Source organism: Leptodactylus fuscus, chromosome 11 (genome assembly GCF_031893055.1).
Source record: "Leptodactylus fuscus isolate aLepFus1 chromosome 11, aLepFus1.hap2, whole genome shotgun sequence".
In the NCBI taxonomy this organism is placed as follows: Eukaryota; Metazoa; Chordata; class Amphibia; order Anura; family Leptodactylidae; genus Leptodactylus; species Leptodactylus fuscus.
In genome coordinates, this window is record NC_134275.1 from 23181940 (window position 1) to 23201976 (window position 20037).

A 20037-nucleotide genomic window follows, 5' to 3' on the forward strand; every position below is an offset into this window, starting at 1 on the left:
AAGAAGTACAGAGTCAGAATCCAAAAGAGTAATCACAGAGAATAGCCAAAGTCAGAAATATATAAATACAGAAAACAGTATAATAGCCAGAAAGCTCAGATAAGCATAGATAAGAGGGTTGGAACACTATATAAAGGGTATATGCCCTAGGCTCGATTGGCAAGGAGAAATGTCAATCAACTAGCTATAAACTTAACTGCATAGTAGCCAGAGGACTAATAGTACAGGCTGAACTGACACACAGCAACGAATACCCAGCTGTGTTAAAACAGCAGTAGCACAGGATCACAAATGGACATGCCTCCTGCACTGTAGCATGTAACTGGATGGCGCAGAGGCCTGAACGGGCAAAGACGCTACAATGTCTCTGAAGGAAGCCGTGGTCAGAATGGACGTGTACTGCTGCATTCATTTTCCATTTATTTCAATTGCAGCTGCAATCTCCGGGGCTCCCATTGAAATGAATGTAGAGGTGCTGGTCTGTTCCAGTCACTGCTCCATGGTCAGTCCCCTATTCTCCTGATTGGTGTGGATCTCGGCACCGCCAATTTCACCTTATCACATGGTTATGGATAGGGGATAGCTTCTTAAGATGGGAAAACCCTGTTCTGTTTTATTCATTTCCAGATGCTTCTATAGCACCATCATATTCTGCAACTTTGTATATAGATTGTCACCATCCCTTTAAATAAACTAGTCACTTAGTGCATCATAGAGAACATAATGTTCGCTTAGTTTGTCACTTGGTTTCTCATTTAACTTGGATACGCAGATCAGTTCTACACTTGGTTACAATCCAGACTGCAGTATATCTGAGTAATGCCAATTGTAATTAAAAAAGACAAAGACGCCATGCTGATCCTTCGAAGGGGACTGGAGGAAAGATGGAGGAGAAAATACAAGTATTAAATGAGAGATAGATTGAATGAATAGAGGGAATAAAGGATGAGAATGAGAGAAAAACCTCGGCTGTTTGAGGAATGAAATATTACATTGTGAAGTGTTGGGAGCCCAGAGCAAGAAGTTGGGGAAATATAGATTGAGGGAATAAATCAAAGAGAAAGGAGAAGGAGAGAACACACAGCAGATCCAAAAAGACTAAACACTGGTATTCTTATTTACTGTCCCTCTATAACTCAGAATCATTATTACCTGATCCTAACAACTCAGCATTATTACTCCAGGTAATATATGGTAATAAGGACCTGACTATACTGTAAATTGCACGCTTATGCATAATGCACAATGGGTTTAGTGGTAAGATGGATATGATAGCGAGTACTGAGTTGATACCTGACTTCTATTGAATAACTTATTCTATGTTTTTGCATTTTTAATTATTAAATCTTTCAGTTCTGCAAACAGGGGTGTATACAGGAGGTGTTCCAAAGGGAAAGAGGGCCCGATCCCAGGGGGGCACATCACATTGTGACGTTGCATATCTTGAGAATCCTGTGTTACAGTGCCATATCTCTGAAGGGACACATTGTAGGGGGAGATTTCTCCACACGTTATAGTGATTAGAGATGAGCGAACAGTGTTCTATCGAACACATGTTCGATCGGATATCAGGGTGTTCGCCATGTTCGAATCGAACACCGCGTGGTAAAGTGCGCCAAAATTCGATTCCCCTCCCACCTTCCCTGGCGCCTTTTTTGCACCAATAACAGCGCAGGGGAGGTGGGACAGGAACTACGACACCGGGGGCATTGAAAAAAATTGGAAAAAGTCATTGGCTGCCGAAATCAGGTGACCTCCATTTTAGACGAATAGTGGATTTCAAATCCGGGTCATATGAGAATGTGAACTTTGTGACTAAGAGACAGGGATAGCTGTACAGGCAGGGATAGCTAGGGATAACCTTTATTTAGGGGGGAATGTTATTAAAAATAACTTTTTGGGGCTCTATCGGGTGTGTAATTGTGATTTTTGTGAGATAAACTTTTTCCCATAGGGATGCATTGGCCAGCGCTGATTGGCCGAATTCCGTACTCTGGCCAATCAGTGCTGGCCAATGCATTCTATTAGCTTGATGAAGCAGAGTGTGCACAAGGGTTCAAGCGCACCCTCGGCTCTGATGTAGCAGAGCTGAGGCTGCACAAGGGTTCAAGCGCACCCTCGGCTCTGATGTAGGAGAGCCGAGGGTGCACTTGAACCCTTGTGCACCCTCGGCTCTGCTACATCAGAGCCGAGGGTGCGCTTGAACCCTTGTGCACACTCTGCTTCATCAAGCTAATAGAATGCATTGGCCAGCGCTGATTGGCCAATGCATTCTATTAGCCCGATGAAGTAGAGCTGAATGTGTGTGCTTAGCACACACATTCAGCTCTACTTCATCGGGCTAATAGAATGCATTGGCCAGCGCTGATTGGCCAGAGTACGGAATTCGGCCAATCAGCGCTGGCTCTGCTGGAGGAGGCGGAGTCTAAGATCGCTCCACACCAGTCTCCATTCAGGTCCGACCTTAGACTCCGCCTCCTCCAGCAGAGCCAGCGCTGATTGGCCGAATTCCGTACTCTGGCCAATCAGCACTGGCTAATGCATTGTATTGGCGTGATGAAGCAGTGCTGAATGTGTGTGCTTAGCACACACATTCAGCTCTACTTCATCGGGCTAATAGAATGCATTGGCCAATCAGCGCTGGCCAATGCATTCTATTAGCGTGAACTGAGTTTGCACAGGGGTTCTAGTGCACCCTCGGCTCTGCTACATCAGATTGCTACATCTGATGTAGCAGTGCCGAGTGTGCATCAGATGTGTAGTTGAGCAAAACTGACTCAGCACTGCTAAGTCTCTGCATTCGCATAGGAATGCATTGGCCAGCCTTCGGCCAATCAGCGCTGGCTCTGCCGGAGGAGGCGGAGTCTAAGGTCGGACCTGAATGGAGACTGGTGTGGAGCGATCTTAGACTCCGACTCCTCCAGCAGAGCCAGCGCTGATTGGTCGAGTTCCGTACTCTGGCCAATCAGCACTGGCCAATGCATTTCTATGGGGAAAAGTTAGCTTGCGAAAATCGCAAACTGACAGGGATTTCCATGAAATAAAGTGACTTTTATGCCCCCAGACATGCTTCCCCTGCTGTCCCAGTGTCATTCCAGGGTGTTGGTATCATTTCCTGGGGTGTCATAGTGGACTTGGTGACCCTCCAGACACGAATTTGGGTTTCCCCCTTAACGAGTTTATGTTCCCCATAGACTATAATGGGGTTCGAAACCCATTCGAACACTCGAACAGTGAGCGGCTGTTCGAATCGAATTTCGAACCTCGAACATTTTAGTGTTCGCTCATCTCTAATAGTGATACTTAAGTGCTCCTATATATTATAATGCCCCAGGTCCTACAATCTATAGTGCCCACAGGTTCCACGTGCTATACTGTCACCAGATCACATGGTCTATAGTACCACTAGGTCCCACGCTCTATAGTACTCCCAGGTTCCACGTGTCACATGCTCTATAGTGCTCCTAGGTCCCATGTTCTATAGTAACCCTAGATCACACGGTCTATAGTACTCCCGGGTTCCACATGTCACCAGATCACATGTTATATAGTAACCCTAGGTCACATGCTCTATAGTGCGCTCAGGTCCCATGTTCTATAGTAACCCTAGATCACACGGTCTATAGTGTCCCCAGGTTCCATGTTCTTAGTATCCCTAGGTCCGAAGCTTTATAGTACTCCCGGGTTCCATGTGCTATACTGTCACCAGATCACATGTTCTATAGTAACCCTAGGTCATATGCTCTATAGTGCTCCCAGGTCCCATGTTCTATAGTAACCGTAGATCACACGGTCTATAGTGCTCCCAGGTCCCATGTTCTATAGTGTTCCCAGGTCCCACACTGTATTGTTCCACAAAGCCATACAGTACAGGATCCACCGGTACTTACCGGTTCTATGACTGTTTGTCACTAGCAACTATGTCACAATATCATCGGCACACAGAAGAGACCTGGAGTCCTAGGAGAATTGTACTGACCACTCCTGAGCCCTTCTGCAACCAATGAGTGCAATGAGCAATTTTTATTCACCTAGCCTGGGCCTCCCCCTCCACTCCATTAGTTTGGGGTGTGAGGAGTCCCCAAAGTATATTAAGAGCATATGTGTCCTGAAAATAAATGGAATGGAGGGCTGAACCAACAAATATTTGGCAAGGTCACAGCTCCTGTCTAATATCACCGAATATCACAAGATTTCTTTGGATAAATTTTGACAACTTAGAGAAGAAGAGCTAAGAGATGGCTGAATGACCGGGTGACAGAAAAGACGACAAGATTAACTTACAGTACAGCTACAGAAGTCATCAGAAGTCTGGAGCAGAAACGGTTACTGAACAAAAAGATTCAGGAGCACAATAAAGTTTTTACTTTTGGCTGCAGGCCTTCCTACATGAAGGTTCATTGTGATATGCAATTCCTTTTGGAACAAATTAATTCCTTTGTCAAGGCGAAATCAGAGACAGAATAAAACATGGCATTGCAGGCTAGAGATTCCTGCCTGGATTCACTTATTATTTTTTATCTAAGAATAGTTAATAATTAAAACAAATATCAATGGGTGCATTTATTTATGTAGCATTTTTCCCACTGAGCATTGGAGCATGTGCTAGCCAAGAGAACCAGGAAACCATTCCCAACCCTTTGCACCAGATAAAAGCAGATCTCCCTAAAGTTGACCATAAACATTAGATTGTAAGGCAAGGATAGAAGATATAGATGAAGGAGTAAGGGTATATATTAGCATATTGTTAATCCAGAGGAAAGGTAAACCCCACAAGGCCTTAACCAATCATTAAGTCTCCCGACCACCACTCATAGTGGAATGTAGCGTATAAGATTCAGACCTATGCCAAAATTTGACATTGTATCCATTGGCTTGGTTCTTTGGAGCCGCCATTGATCATGGTGAAAGCTATTCCTTTATCCCTTTCTTATTGCTATTATAGTTTATGCATTTAATGTCATTTATGTCATTTGTAATTATTTATTTAATCTGGAAAATACACAGTCCAGTCACATTAATGTGGCCACCTGTCAAAATCCGGAATAACCACCTTTCACAGAGCGGACCACTGCGAGACGTGCAGGAAGAGAGGGGATGTTGTGATGATGTCACTGGGATGTTGAGCCATGCTGACTCCAGTGCCGTGGCCGGCTGCGCTAGGTTACGCGGTTGAGCATCCATGGTGCGAACAACCCGATCGAGGTGGTCCCACAGATTCTTGATTGAGTTCAAGTCCATGGAATTTTCTGGTCAAGGGAGTGCGGTAAACTCATCATGGTGCTCCTCGAACCACGCACGTACACTGCGAGCTTTATGACACGTCGCATTATCCTGCTGGTAGATGCCATCATCCTGAGGAAAAACAATTCACATGTAGGGGTGAACATGGTCCGCAAGGATAGATGCATACTGGTGTTGATCCATCATGCCTTCCACAATGATTAGTGCGCCCGGACGGTGGATGACACGTGCGTTCTGCGATTGGGTATTTAACGTCAAAAGTAGGCGGTGGTCACATTAATGTGATTGGACTGTGTATTGGCATGAGCCTCATGGGGTTTTTTGCCTTCCCCGGATCAACGCTGTAGGGATTGTAGGGTTATAGGTTGGACTTGATGGACTGATGTCTCTATCCAACCTCATCTACTATGTAACTATGTAAGTTCTGTTCATTTAAAAAAAACCCTGCAAACTGCAGCAAAAAATTGTAGCTGTGAGCCCGAGAAGTGCAAAGTTATCCCGTATTAGAGGCATAAAAGAGATGCTACACGTTGAGTCTCAGTTTTGTAATTGGTTGTATCAATTACCCTCTTCTAAAATGTTTAATTGCATCAATAACAAAGATATTCAGATAAGAGATGCCATTGATTTTGCCCTGTGGCTCAGGATTTTCCTGACAATACCTCACACTGTCTGAATTCCTAGAGAGATGTGAGATAACAAGGTGGCTTTTCATTGACAACTAATCTGACACGTAAACGGGAATTGATCTGAGAACAATTAGAAGATCTAATTATGCAGCTTTGTGGCGGAGACTTCAGCACTGGACAGCGACCTTTTCATGCACGGCTGTTGTCCTGAACAAAGACAGATGTAGATGCCATTAGTACAACCTCATACGTGACATAGAAAACTCATTTCCTCTAGTGTTTTCTCTCTCTGGAGACGCTCTTATGAATATTACAAAGCCCAAAATAATTCATACGAACATATGTCTACGGTATGCCTATATAAAGTGCACTATCTGCAAAGATTATATGTCTGGTGCAAGTGTCAAATAGTCAGAACATGCAGCAACAGTAATCCTTTATTGTCAGTAGGACAGATACAGTACTGTATGTGCTTGCCATACAAAGAAGTGGTATTTTATTAGATTATTTTAATTATTATTATTATTATTGTTATTTTATATTTTATTTATTATATGCCATTATTATTATTATTATTATTATTATTATTATTTTATCTTTTATTTATTAAATGTATTATATTTCATTATGTTATTTTATTAGCTTTTAAATGAATACATGTGTTGCACCAAATGTAGACAACATATTAGCACAAATCCTAGTGTATACTTGTGTCTACAATAGTCTACAATATGATGCACTCATACATACACTCACCGGCCACTTTATTAGGTACTCCATGCTAGTAACGGGTTGGACCCCCTTTTGCCTTCAGAACTGCCTCAATTCTTCGTGGCATAGATACAACAAGGTGCTGGAAGCATTCCTCAGAGATTTTGGTCCATATTGACATGATGGCATTACACAGTTGCCGCAGATTTGTCGGCTGCACATCCATGATGCGAATCTCCCGTTCCACCACATCCCAAAGATGTTCTATTGGATTGAGATCTGGTGACTGTGGAGGCCATTGGAGTACAGTGAACTCATTGTCATGTTCAAGAAACCAGTCTGAGATGATTCCAGCTTTATGACATGGCGCATTATCCTGCTGAAAGTAGCCATCAGATGTTGGGTACATTGTGGTCATAAAGGGATGGACATGGTCAGCAACAATACTCAGGTAGGCTTTGGCGTTGCAACGATGCTCAATTGGTACCAAGGGGCCCAAAGAGTGCCAAGAAAATATTCCCCACACCATGACACCACCACCACCAGCCTGAACCGTTGATACAAGGCAGGATGGATCCATGCTTTCATGTTGTTGACGCCAAATTCTGACCCTACCATCCGAATGTCGCAGCAGAAATCGAGACTCATCAGACCAGGCAACGTTTTTCCAATCTTCAATTGTCCAATTTCGATGAGCTTGTGCAAATTGTAGCCTCAGTTTCCTGTTCTTAGCTGAAAGGAGTGGCACCCGGTGTGGTCTTCTGCTGCTGTAGCCCATCTGCCTCAAAGTTCGACGTACTGTGCGTTCAGAGATGCTCTTCTGGCTACCTTGGTTGTAACGGGTGGCTATTTGAGTCACTGTTGCCTTTCTATCAGCTCGAACCAGTCTGGCCATTCTCCTCTGACCTCTGGCATTAACAACGCATTTCCGCCCACAGAACTGCCGCTCACTAGATGTTTTTTCTTTTTCGGACCATTCTCTGTAAACCCTAGAGATGGTTGTGCGTGAAAATCCCAGTAGATCAGCAGTTTCTGAAATACTCAGACCAGCCCTTCTGGCACCAACAACCATGCCACGTTCAAAGGCACTCAAATCACCTTTCTTCCCCATACTGATGCTCGGTTTGAACTGCAGGAGATTGTCTTGACCATGTCTACATGCCTAAATGCACTGAGTTGCCGCCATGTGATTGGCTGATTAGAAATTAAGTGTTAACGAGCAGTTGGACAGGTGTACCTAATAAAGTGGCCGGTGAGTGTATATACAGCTGTAGTCCTCTGTCAGCATCTTCAAGTGATAGAGTATATTAGAGCCCAGAACGGATACCATGGATTGGCCCACAATGGGGCCTTTCTTCTTCTTCTTCTTTTTTTTTTGTAAATATATTTTTATTGGTTTTCAAAGTATAACCAGCCAAAAAATACAGCACCAACAGAAATGCAAAAGATACATAGTCAACGGGACAGACACACAAATGGCAAAAGCCATGGGACAACTAGTAAGAACCACGTGACTTTTATTCAAGGATTATTCCCAACTCAGCAATTTGCTCACCACCAAACAGTATTGCTCTTTTTGATTCTGTAACTCCTACCGTATAGAGAAAGCTAACAAAACTGTGTAGCCTGTTTAGACCCTCAGTAACAGCCTGAAGCTCCTAGGCCCTAGTGCCAACTCGATAATTAGGCTCCTAATTACCTGGTGTCATATAGAATAGTGGTATATATTATAAGTTATGGTTCCACCTGAGGTTCTGGGGCCCGATAGTGATACTGAAGCAACCCCTGTAGTTATGTCCTTGATAACAACTTTAGGAATCCAAAAACAGTGGCAGCCAGTAATACAAAAATATACAGTACAGGCCATTTTTAGTACCATTAGATAGATTAGATTTCTTATCATCAAGCAGTGGCGTAAGTAGGAATGGTGGGGCCCAGTGGCGAACTTTTGACATGGCTCCCCCCAAACGACGCTAAAGACCCCAACTGCACGCACTATTATGACCCATAGGGTCCCTGAACACAGTATTATGCCCTATAGTGGCCCCTACACACAGTATTATGCCCCTTAGTGGCCCCTGCACACAGTATTATCCCCCATAGTGGCCCCTGCACACAGTATTGTACCCCATAGTGGTCCCTGCACACAGTATTATCCCCCATAGTGTCCCTTGCACACAGTATTGTACCCCATAGTGGTCCCTGCACACAGTATTATCCCCCATAGTGTCCCTTGCACACAGTATTGTACCCCATAGTGGTCCCTGCACACAGTATTATCCCCCATAGTGGTCCCTGCACACAGTATTATCCCCCATAGTGGTCCCTGCACACAGTATTATCCCCCATAGTGGCCCCTGCACACAGTATTATCCCCCATAGTGGCCCCTGCACACAGTATTGTACCCCATAGTGGTCCCTGCACACAGTATTATCCCCCATAGTGTCCCTTGCACACAGTATTGTACCCCATAGTGGTCCCTGCACACAGTATTATCCCCCATAGTGTCCCTTGCACACAGTATTGTACCCCATAGTGGTCCCTGCACACAGTATTATCCCCCATAGTGGTCCCTGCACACAGTATTATCCCCCATAGTGGTCCCTGCACACAGTATTATCCCCCATAGTGTCCCCTGCACACAGTATTGTACCCCATAGTGGTCCCTGCACACAGTATTGTACCCCATAGTGTCCCCTGCACACAGTATTGTACCCCATAGTGTCCCCTGCACACAGTATTGTACCCCATAGTGGCCCCTGCACACAGTATTGTACCCCATAGTGGCCCCTGCACACAGTATTATCCCCCATAGTGTCCCCTGCACACAGTATTATGCCCTATAGTGGCCCCTACACACAGTATTATGCCCCATAGTGGCCCCTGCACACAGTATTATCCCCCATAGTGGCCCCTGCACACAGTATTATGCCCCATAGTGGCCCCTGCACACAGTATTATCCCCCATAGTGGCCCCTGCACACAGTATTATCCCCCATAGTGGCCCCTGCACACAGTACTATGCCCCATAGTGGCCCCTGCACACAGTATTATGCCCCAGAGTGGCCCCTGCACACACTATTATGTCCCGTTGTAGACACCCATGAACAATTATTATATTTTGGGGTCTTTTCAGAGTATAATAATCAGAGACCCAGAGGAGGGATACAAATAAAAAAATACACTGTTACTTACCTGTCCCTGGCTCCGGTGCAGTCCCTGCTGATGTCAGCCATTTTCAATGACGTATTTAATGTCACCTGACCTGGGCCTGTATCCTGACGTCACACAAGTAGGCTTGAAGCCTGCCTGGAGCCCGGAGAGGTAAGTAACACTGTTTTTTATGTTTGCTTGCCTTTTCCTGGGCCTCCAATCACTATATTTGGGGGTCTGAAAAGACCCCTGAGTATAACGGCTATTTTAAAAAAAACAACGCAGTAGTAGTGGCTGTCGCTAGGCCCCCTACCGCAGCGCCCCTGTCATCAAGTTAGTATCCCCTGCTCCTGCACAAGAAATGGTATACATGCAGTTGACACGCCAACTCCATTTTTAATATTCTTTATCAGTATTGCTTATTATATGAATATATGTTCCATAATATATCCTAGGGCCGTCCGGTCCAGGTAGTCCTGCTCTGCTCTGATTAGGCTTGTTGTCATCCACAGTGACTTTTTTATATTCAGGTTTCTGAATACTCTATGCCAAGTATTGTACGTACAAATCATACTTTTCAATATCTCTATTAAAAGTTAAGCTGTCACAGTGCCATAAACTATAAAGAATGGCTTTAATATCACAGAAATGAGATTTGTTGCTATTAGAGGCTTCTGTTAGCTTTTCATTTTTCTCCAAGCTATAGCGATAAGGTCCGATGTAATTTTCAATGCCTCGTGAATAATTGGCAAATTTTTCTAATATTTTTTTTTTATGTTACCTAAACCAATACTGCGTTTTCAAGAGCGATCTCGATAGAACAGAAGAAAACCAGACACCTAAATAAAGAAGACAATTAAAAAAGTGAGCCGTTCGGAAACAAATGTTCGGCGTGACCTTTCCGTACTTTTTGATGTAGTACGCAATTAGAAAATGTTAATCCACCGTGACAGGCCTACATTAAATGTATTCCCAGAAACAAGGCAACGCGCTGTGTGGCTGCGGAGCGGAGGTTAGGCGATTTTAAAATGAACATACCTCTAAATCATGACTCGGGCTAATACCGTACCGTACGCCAGCACCTAGCACTTTATTATAGCAGGCTGCCACAGATTTCCTCACATCCCCACGTTGCCTTCTTTACATACTACTTGGATTTGGCTCTTTAAGTAGCAATTGCACCCGCATAATGTCTATTAGAGTTATGCCATTAAGCAGGCAGTGTACTGAAAAGAAATACAGATTATACAGAGAGGCTGCTGCACACTACTAATGGGGAATTAAACATGTCACTTCATAGTGCTTTCCCCTTAACCCACTTAACCTATTAAACATGTCATTATTATTCTACCAAATTGCTTTCACATTTGCAATAAGTAGATGGTGTCCAGGCTAAAACTTTGTATTTCATGTCTTCTCGCAGGTTAATACCAGCATGCATGAGGCGAAGCTCAATGAGGAATGTGATGAACTTATGGACATTATACAGAGGCGAAAGCAAATGATTGCAGTGAAGATCAAAGAAACAAAAGTAAGAACACATATCACAGAGTGTTAGTGGTGTGGCGTGGAAATCATTGGATAGGTTCAAAGCTGACGTTAGATCAATTTTCGATGACTCTTCTGCCAGCTATCAGTGTAATATTTCCTCTCTAGAAGTCTATGTCGAATATGGAATTTTATTTTTGGGCTTCATATTCTATAAAGGATATAGGAGAGCTAGAGAGAGTACAAAGGACATCTCTATTTGTTAGAAACCAAATACAGCATAGAACGAACAGTTAGTCCCAGGCAACCAGGCACCCCTGCACACTGAGCAGGGGTGAGCCATGGCTTTCTGCCGCCAGAAGTGGATGTCAGAAAGCCGCCCCCCCTCCTTCCCCCGGAGGAGGGGGCGGAGTGGAGGGGGTGGGGCCGAGCGGAGCAAGCGTCTTTACCAGGCAGAGAGCAGGCAGGGAGAGGACCTGCTCTCCGCCTGAGCATGAGGGGTGGCCACTGGAGCAGCGCTGCTCCAGCGGCCTCCCCAATCTACTGCTCAGTGACGGTGACCCTAAGCCAATCCAGGGCAGCTTGACCTGGACTGGCTTAGGTCAGCAAAAATGCCACCCTCCTCGTGGCCCTGGCATAGCGCCGCCTGAAGCGGTCGCTTCAGGTCGCCTCATGGGAGGTGCAGCACTGACACTGAGGCAAAAGAGCGCTGAGCATCCAACGGCCTCCAAACCAGAGCAGAACTAGGCCCCAGAGGTCTTCACAAGAGCTCCTGATGGTGGAGATGGACTGGTGAATTTGGGACCTAGAACTGCAGCCATTCAGATGCTGTCAGACAAACTGGGTCATACACTGGAGATTACAAGGTGCAGAGTCACAGGTCAAGGAGATGAAGTCTGGAAGGCAAGCAGGGTCATACACGAGAGGCAAATAGCAGATACACAGTAGGAGGCTGGAAAGCAGGTCAGGGGCAAACAGGAACGCAAGGTGAGCTAATGCCAGGGAATCTGAATAACCATCAGCAAGCAGGAGCCAGAATCAGACCTACATAGTCTCCAGCTCGCCGCCTGACCCCAGAAGTCTGGATTCTGGTCCCAGGAGGAGACTGGCAACCCCCACAGTCTATTGCAGAGATTCTGGTGCAGATAGTGGAGCAGGCCGGCAGCCTCCGTCCAGCTCCAGTCCAGCTCTTGACATTCTTATCATGAGATGCTACCTCATAGGGATTTTTGCCTTCTTCTGAATCATCCCTGTAGAGTTTAAAGGGGTATTCCCACGTCGCATACTCACCAGTCTTCATTGCTGTAAAATCTTCATTCTTCCTGGTTTATTGCATCATTTGGTGGGCGGGGTTTCACATGCAACCTGCCATTTAACTCCACCCCCAAATTAGTGTGTAGCTCCGCCCACCACATAGTGTGATCCTATGGGGCGGCTGAAGGGCCTGTGATGTCATCAAAGGTCCTTAAACACTATATGCCCAATATTGGACTATGAAGTACAGGTAGGAGCAACTCCATTCTGTGTTACATACAGAGACTGCCTGTCTCTGCCATAATGAACACAATTGAATTAGCTAGCCTGATAACTGGGAGAACAGAAGACGAGTTCAGAAATGAAAGCAACTCCTCTCCACTATCTGATAGCAGGAAGCTAGGTCAGACACAGGAATAGCTAGAAACACAGGCTCGCTCCCGTGCACTTAGCCCCTCCTCCCTCCCCCCTGAGAGCAGCAGATACATCACTTGACTTTTGAGCAGATAAGTCAAGGGCTGTGTCAACAATGAATTGAATAAAGTAAGATAGTGGACAAACAAAGCAGTTTTGCTGAAGCAATGTATTTAGGAAAAGTCTTACATCCACATTAACAAGCAGTATAGATAGGATTCTTGTGATGGGACAACCCCTTTAAAGATGAACTTCATGGACCTGTGTCTTTATTCAACATTTTTAAGTATGTAACACCCTTCCCGTCGGAGGCATGTTTTCACTTTTGACTCCCTGCCTTCCAAACCCCATGAAATTGTCATTTTTCTATCCACATAGCCATGTGAGAGCATAAAGTTTGTTGGACAAATTGCTTTTTCATAATGGTACAATTTATTATTCTGTATAATTTACCGGGAAGCTAAAAAACCCCAAATATTTGGAATGGGGTGGAATTGGAAAAAAGTGCATTTGTGCAAATTTCTTATGGACTTCGTTTCTACCGTATTCACTGTACATCCACAATGACATATCACCTGTATTCTATATATTGGTACAATTTAGGGATACCAAATTTATATAGTTCATTTACATTTTAACTCCTTAACCCAAATCCAAAACTTTGCAAAAAAAATTCTTCACGTGTTCATTTTCGAACACAGGGATACTTAATATGTGTTTCACAGTAATTTTCTAATATTCTAGGGAAAGTGGGGATTTTAATTTTTAATTCTTTTTATTTTTTATTTTGTTTATATATATTTCTAATACTGTATTTATTAGAACCACACGGGGTCTTAAACCCCAGCGGTGTTGAGGTTAATACATTGCAATATATTGCCACTTCTATTACACGCTGCATAGAGCTCAAAAGGCTCCTGATTGTCATGGGAACAATCCTCCCCTAAATTGTGCCTTGGTCACAGAGCTGACAGGGATGGGGACCTTAATGTACCCATGATCAGTAAGCTATGGATACAACCTCCTAGTTGTACTGCCACTTTCTTTTAAGCATTTTTTTCAACTGTAATTTTTTTTATTGAGTTTTTAAACATGTAAAACATTACAAACAAAGATCAAGGCAAATAAAAGCCAAGAACATGAGGGAAAGGCTACACCGCCAAACCCCAAGAAGAGGAAAACCAAAAATGGCATACAGCATAACATCAAAATAACAGAAGGGGAAGGAGGACAGACAAACAGAAACAGTAGGAGGGGGAAGGAAGTAGGGAAGAAGGTCCAAGATCAAAGGCCACGTAGCGCACAGTGAGCATCCCAGGGAGACCAGATAGATTGGAAGTTGTCCAGGGTGTAAGTGATCCAACAATTACTCCATTTTTGGTAAAAAGGTACTTGGCTGTAGTTTTTTTTTTTTTTTTTTTTATAGACAATTCGATTGCAAAGAGCAATGGATATATATACAGTATATATATATATATATATATATATATATATATATATATATATATATTAGAGATGAGCGAACAGTGTTCTATCGAACATATGTTCGATCGGATATCAGGGTGTTCGCCATGTTCGAATCGAATCGAACATCACGTGGTAAAGTGCGCCAAAATTCGATTCCCCTCCCACCTTCCCTGGCGCCTTTTTTGCACCAATAACAGCGCAGGGGAGGTGGGACAGGAACTACGACACCGGGGGCATTGAAAAAAATTGGAAAAAGTCATTGGCTGCCGAAATCAGGTGACCTCCTTTTTAGACGAATAGTGGATTTCAAATCCGGGTCATATGAGAATGTGAACTTTGTGACTATGAGACAGGGATAGCTGTACAGGCAGGGATAGCTAGGGATAACCTTTATTTAGGGGGGAATGTTATTAAAAATAACTTTTTGGGGCTCTATCGGGTGTGTAATTGTGATTTTTGTGAGATAAACTTTTTCCCATAGGGATGCATTGGCCAGCGCTGATTGGCCGAATTCCGTACTCTGGCCAATCAGTGCTGGCCAATGCATTCTATTAGCTTGATGAAGCAGAGTGTGCACAAGGGTTCAAGCGCACCCTCGGCTCTGATGTAGCAGAGCCGAGGCTGCACAAGGGTTCAAGCGCACCCTCGGCTCTGATGTAGGAGAGCCGAGGGTGCACTTGAACCCTTGTGCACCCTCAGCTCTGCTACATCAGAGCCGAGGGTGCGCTTGAACCCTTGTGCACACTCTGCTTCATCAAGCTAATAGAATGCATTGGCCAGCGCTGATTGGCCAATGTATTCTATTAGCCTGATGAAGTAGAGCTGAATGTGTGTGCTAAGCACACACATTCAGCTCTACTTCATCGGGCTAATAGAATGCATTGGCCAGCGCTGATTGGCCAGAGTACGGAACTCGACCAATCAGCGCTGGCTCTGCTGGAGGAGGCGGAGTCTAAGATCGCTCCACACCAGTCTCCATTCAGGTCCGACCTTAGACTCCGCCTCCTCCGGCAGAGCCAGCGCTGATTGGCCGAAGGCTGGCCAATGCATTCCTATGCGAATGCAGACTTAGCAGTGCTGAGTCAGTTTTGCTCAACTACACATCTGATGCACACTCGGCACTGCTACATCAGATGTAGCAATCTGATGTAGCAGAGCCGAGGGTGCACTAGAACCCCTGTGCAAACTCAGTTCACGCTAATAGAATGCATTGGCCAGCGCTGATTGGCCAATGCATTCTATTAGCCCGATGAAGTAGAGCTGAATGTGTGTGCTAAGCACACACATTCAGCACTGCTTCATCACGCCAATACAATGCATTAGCCAGTGCTGATTGGCCAGAGTACGGAATTCGGCCAATCAGCGCTGGCTCTGCTGGAGGAGGCGGAGTCTAAGGTCGGACCTGAATGGAGACTGGTGTGGAGCGATCTTAGACTCCGCCTCCTCCAGCAGAGCCAGCGCTGATTGGTCGAGTTCCGTACTCTGGCCAATCAGCGCTGGCCAATGCATTCTATTAGCCCGATGAAGTAGAGCTGAATGTGTGTGCTTAGCACACACATTCAGCTCTACTTCATCAGGCTAATAGAATACATTGGCCAATCAGCGCTGGCCAATGCATTCTATTAGCTTGATGAAGCAGAGTGTGCACAAGGGTTCAAGCGCACCCTCGGCTCTGATGTAGCAGAGCTGAGGGTGCACAAGGGTTCAAGTGCACCCTCGGCTCTCCTACATCAGAGCCGAGGGTGCGCTTGAACCCTTGTGCAGCCTCAGCTCTGCTACATCAGAGCCGAGGGTGCGCTTGAACCCTTGTGCACACTCTGCTTCATCAAGCTAATAGAATGCATTGGCCAGCGCTGATTGGCCAGAGTACGGAATTCGGCCAATCAGCGCTGGCTCTGCTGGAGGAGGCGGAGTCTAAGATCGCTCCACACCAGTCTCCATTCAGGTCCGACCTTAGACTCCGCCTCCTCCAGCAGAGCCAGCGCTGATTGGCCGAATTCCGTACTCTGGCCAATCAGCACTGGCTAATGCATTGTATTGGCGTGATGAAGCAGTGCTGAATGTGTGTGCTTAGCACACACATTCAGCTCTACTTCATCGGGCTAATAGAATGCATTGGCCAATCAGCGCTGGCCAATGCATTCTATTAGCGTGAACTGAGTTTGCACAGGGGTTCTAGTGCACCCTCGGCTCTGCTACATCAGATTGCTACATCTGATGTAGCAGTGCCGAGTGTGCATCAGATGTGTAGTTGAGCAAAACTGACTCAGCACTGCTAAGTCTGCATTCGCATAGGAATGCATTGGCCAGCCTTCGGCCAATCAGCGCTGGCTCTGCCGGAGGAGGCGGAGTCTAAGGTCGGACCTGAATGGAGACTGGTGTGGAGCTATCTTAGACTCCGCCTCCTCCAGCAGAGCCAGCGCTGATTGGTCGAGTTCCGTACTCTGGCCAATCAGCACTGGCCAATGCATTTCTATGGGGAAAAGTTAGCTTGCGAAAATCGCAAACTGACAGGGATTTCCATGAAATAAAGTGACTTTTATGCCCCCAGACATGCTTCCCCTGCTGTCCCAGTGTCATTCCAGGGTGTTGGTATCATTTCCTGGGGTGTCATAGTGGACTTGGTGACCCTCCAGACACGAATTTGGGTTTCCCCCTTAACGAGTTTATGTTCCCCATAGACTATAATGGGGTTCGAAACCCATTCGAACACTCGAACAGTGAGCGGCTGTTCGAATCGAATTTCGAACCTCGAACATTTTAGTGTTCGCTCATCTCTAATATATATATATATATATATATATATATATATATATATATATATATATATATATAAAAATTATCCTGTGTTAATGACTTGTAAATGCTACAGGCACATTGTGTTGGTATTGTAAGAAACAATGGGGGTATTATTTGTTTTATTTTTTTGAATTATGCCAACATTGTAGAAGTGACAGTGGCAACTGAATTTGAGGAAACTATGGTGCATTGACTTTATAAAATTGTCACCAAGAAGGATCCCTTTATGGGAGCAGATGGTGTGATAATTACAGAATTTCAGAACAAAAAAGTATAGCCCAATATCAGCGTAAAGGGCTAGAGTATCTTTTGGTATGGAAAAGCATTCTATGACCATGAGAACAATACTTAGAAGTCAGAAAAGAACCTGGATTATCTCACCGATTCTCCCTGAATGGAAACAAATGTCGTATCAACATTGTGTTGGTGAAGGAACAATTTACAGAATTTAAAAAAAAAAAAATTGTGACACACAAATCAAACTGATTTATTGCAAAAATCGATTCGGACAAAAATTAGATAATTGGCAATGAAAGAGTTAACTGTCCAGTATCTGTATTGCAGCAGTGCAGACATTCTCCCTCACTCCTATCTATCCTTTCTATCGCTATCTGCCTGTAACATGGGAAGAATATGCAAATCTGTCTTCCATGATGTAATCAGGAAGTCAGCTGCTGCCTCAGTGTTGCAAACCAATAGAGGGCGCTCACTGGAATGTGCAAGCCTGCCTTCCCTGATGTAGTTAGGAAGACAGAATTCCAGTGAAATAACACAATAAAGATTTGCTCCCTTTATGCATCATGCTCCACCTTCTAAGAGGCCTTTGTTTTGCAATGACGCTGGGATTATTAAGAGAAAGACTAACTTTCTAAAAAACTTTCTAGATTGCCCATCGCAGCCATTTTCCACAGTTTCCATAGCGCTCTTGCAGATAGGCAACAAAAGCAGTTTTATTTTTAGGCTAAAAACCCACATTGTGAAAAAGCTTCTTTTTTTGTTGCCAGTTTGGCTGCATCTTAGGACTTGTAAAGTCTTATAGACATCTGGTTGTGGCTAACCAATAATTACATCTAAGACAGTTGAGGCCTATCCAACACATTCCTGCGGCGTGTGAGTGGGCATTATTCTGCTGAAAAATACCAGGTGGAAGCCTTGCCATGAGAGTCCACACGTGTGGCCACAGGATGTCTTGTACATATCTCTGAGCTGTTAGTGTCCCTCATATCACTACTATGGGTGACTGACTGTCATATACGATGGCTCCCCAGATCATCACATGAGCTACTGGGGCAGTAAAGGCGGGATTGAAACACTCAAAATTTAAAAAAAAAACCTCTCTGAAAATGTTACTTTTTAAAAAAATTTTTGTATCAGTATGTCTTTTGGAATATGGGATGGAAATCCATGCGTTACATTTTAATTATTATCACAAGTAAATATCACTAGTGAATACTTCATGTGCCTTATGCATTTAAGTAGTGACTAATCCTAATATCATGTCACTAACATTGTTACTGCCATTTGTGATGCACATACTCATTGAATACATTTTAATATTTATGATCAGATGGGGGGGACAATTCCAACATTGTTTTTTAGGATTTAATTTTATGGAATCCACACGGTATGACATGCTAACTTTATTCTGCAGATCATTACAATTACGGCATTGCGCAGATCATTTTAATTACGCCATTGCCAAATTTATTGCCAAATAAGTCTGTTGCCCCCACGTTAGTAAAGGCAGGTTTTGTTTGGAAACCTTCCTGAAAAGTATGAATGTATATGGTCCTAACCAAATATATACGGAGGTCTCAAATTATGCAAGGATGTTAGGGATACAATCTGTACTTGATGTACTTGCCTTATAGATAAAAGGCTTTGCTATGATTGTACGGCACCTGTCTTCCTCTTAGGCCTTACACCACCAGGCTTATGCTATGCCCCCATATAAATTGATGCAATATCTTCTTATGACTGTCAGAATACATCTTGCATCCTGATGGTGGATCCAAACTCTCCTGGTGTCCAGTATCATTAAACAAATGAATATTATTGTGCTATTTGAGTAGCTTAATGCCACCATGTCTGACACCCATTTCCATTATGTACATTTTTCCCTATCAGTATGTCTTTTTTTTGGAATATGGGACGGAAATCCATGCAAACACGGGGAGAACATACAAACTCCTTGCAGATGGTTTTATGCCCTTGGCGGGATTTGAACAAAAGGACTCCAGCGCTGCAAGGCAGCCATGCTAACCACTGAGCCATTGTGAGGCCCCTGGATGTTCGACCTATTGTCACTTCTTTGTTATATTATATACCCCACTGTTTTTGTACAATTTTGCATCTGTTTTTTTATATTGAATTTTTTATATTGAATTTATATTGAATTTAGTAAATGATGTTTGTCTACGGCCACATTCACACAGCGGTATTTTGATTAGTAGTTGTAGACAATAAGAGGAATGGTTCCAGACTACTGAATAGGTGCAAGTGTTTCCTTATAATTTTTCTAGTTTTGTCTTACAAATACTGGTGGAAAGCCTCGGCTCTCAGTATTGTAGAAATAATCCTGATAGAAATTAAGTGTGAAAGGGAGAGAGGTGGGTTCTCCTTATCCACAACACAACCCACACGGCAGTCAATAAATCAATAAATCCTAATTACCAGCCCTTCACTGTGCACAGCTCTTTCACAAGGTGTGAGGCCCCTTAATTATTATCAATGACTAGCTGCAATAGCAATCATTTGTCCTTTGTTAACTTTCCCAAGTATATTACAATAATGGGAAAGTGGAAGTTTTTCATCATACTGCAGCAAGGTTTCCACATTACTGAATGTATCGAAAGTGTAAGAAAGAGTAAATCTCTT

At 44.1% G+C, this 20037-nt stretch overlaps 1 protein-coding gene across 1 annotated transcript in view; it reads left to right on the plus strand.

Moving 5' to 3' along the window:
- MID2 (midline 2) overlaps positions 1-20037 on the plus strand; it is a 213923-nt gene that overhangs the window by 99200 nt on the left and 94686 nt on the right. The window contains exon 4 of the mRNA XM_075259369.1: positions 11162-11269. Coding sequence (XP_075115470.1) covers positions 11162-11269 — 108 coding nt within the window. The remainder of the gene's footprint in view (positions 1-11161; positions 11270-20037) is intronic.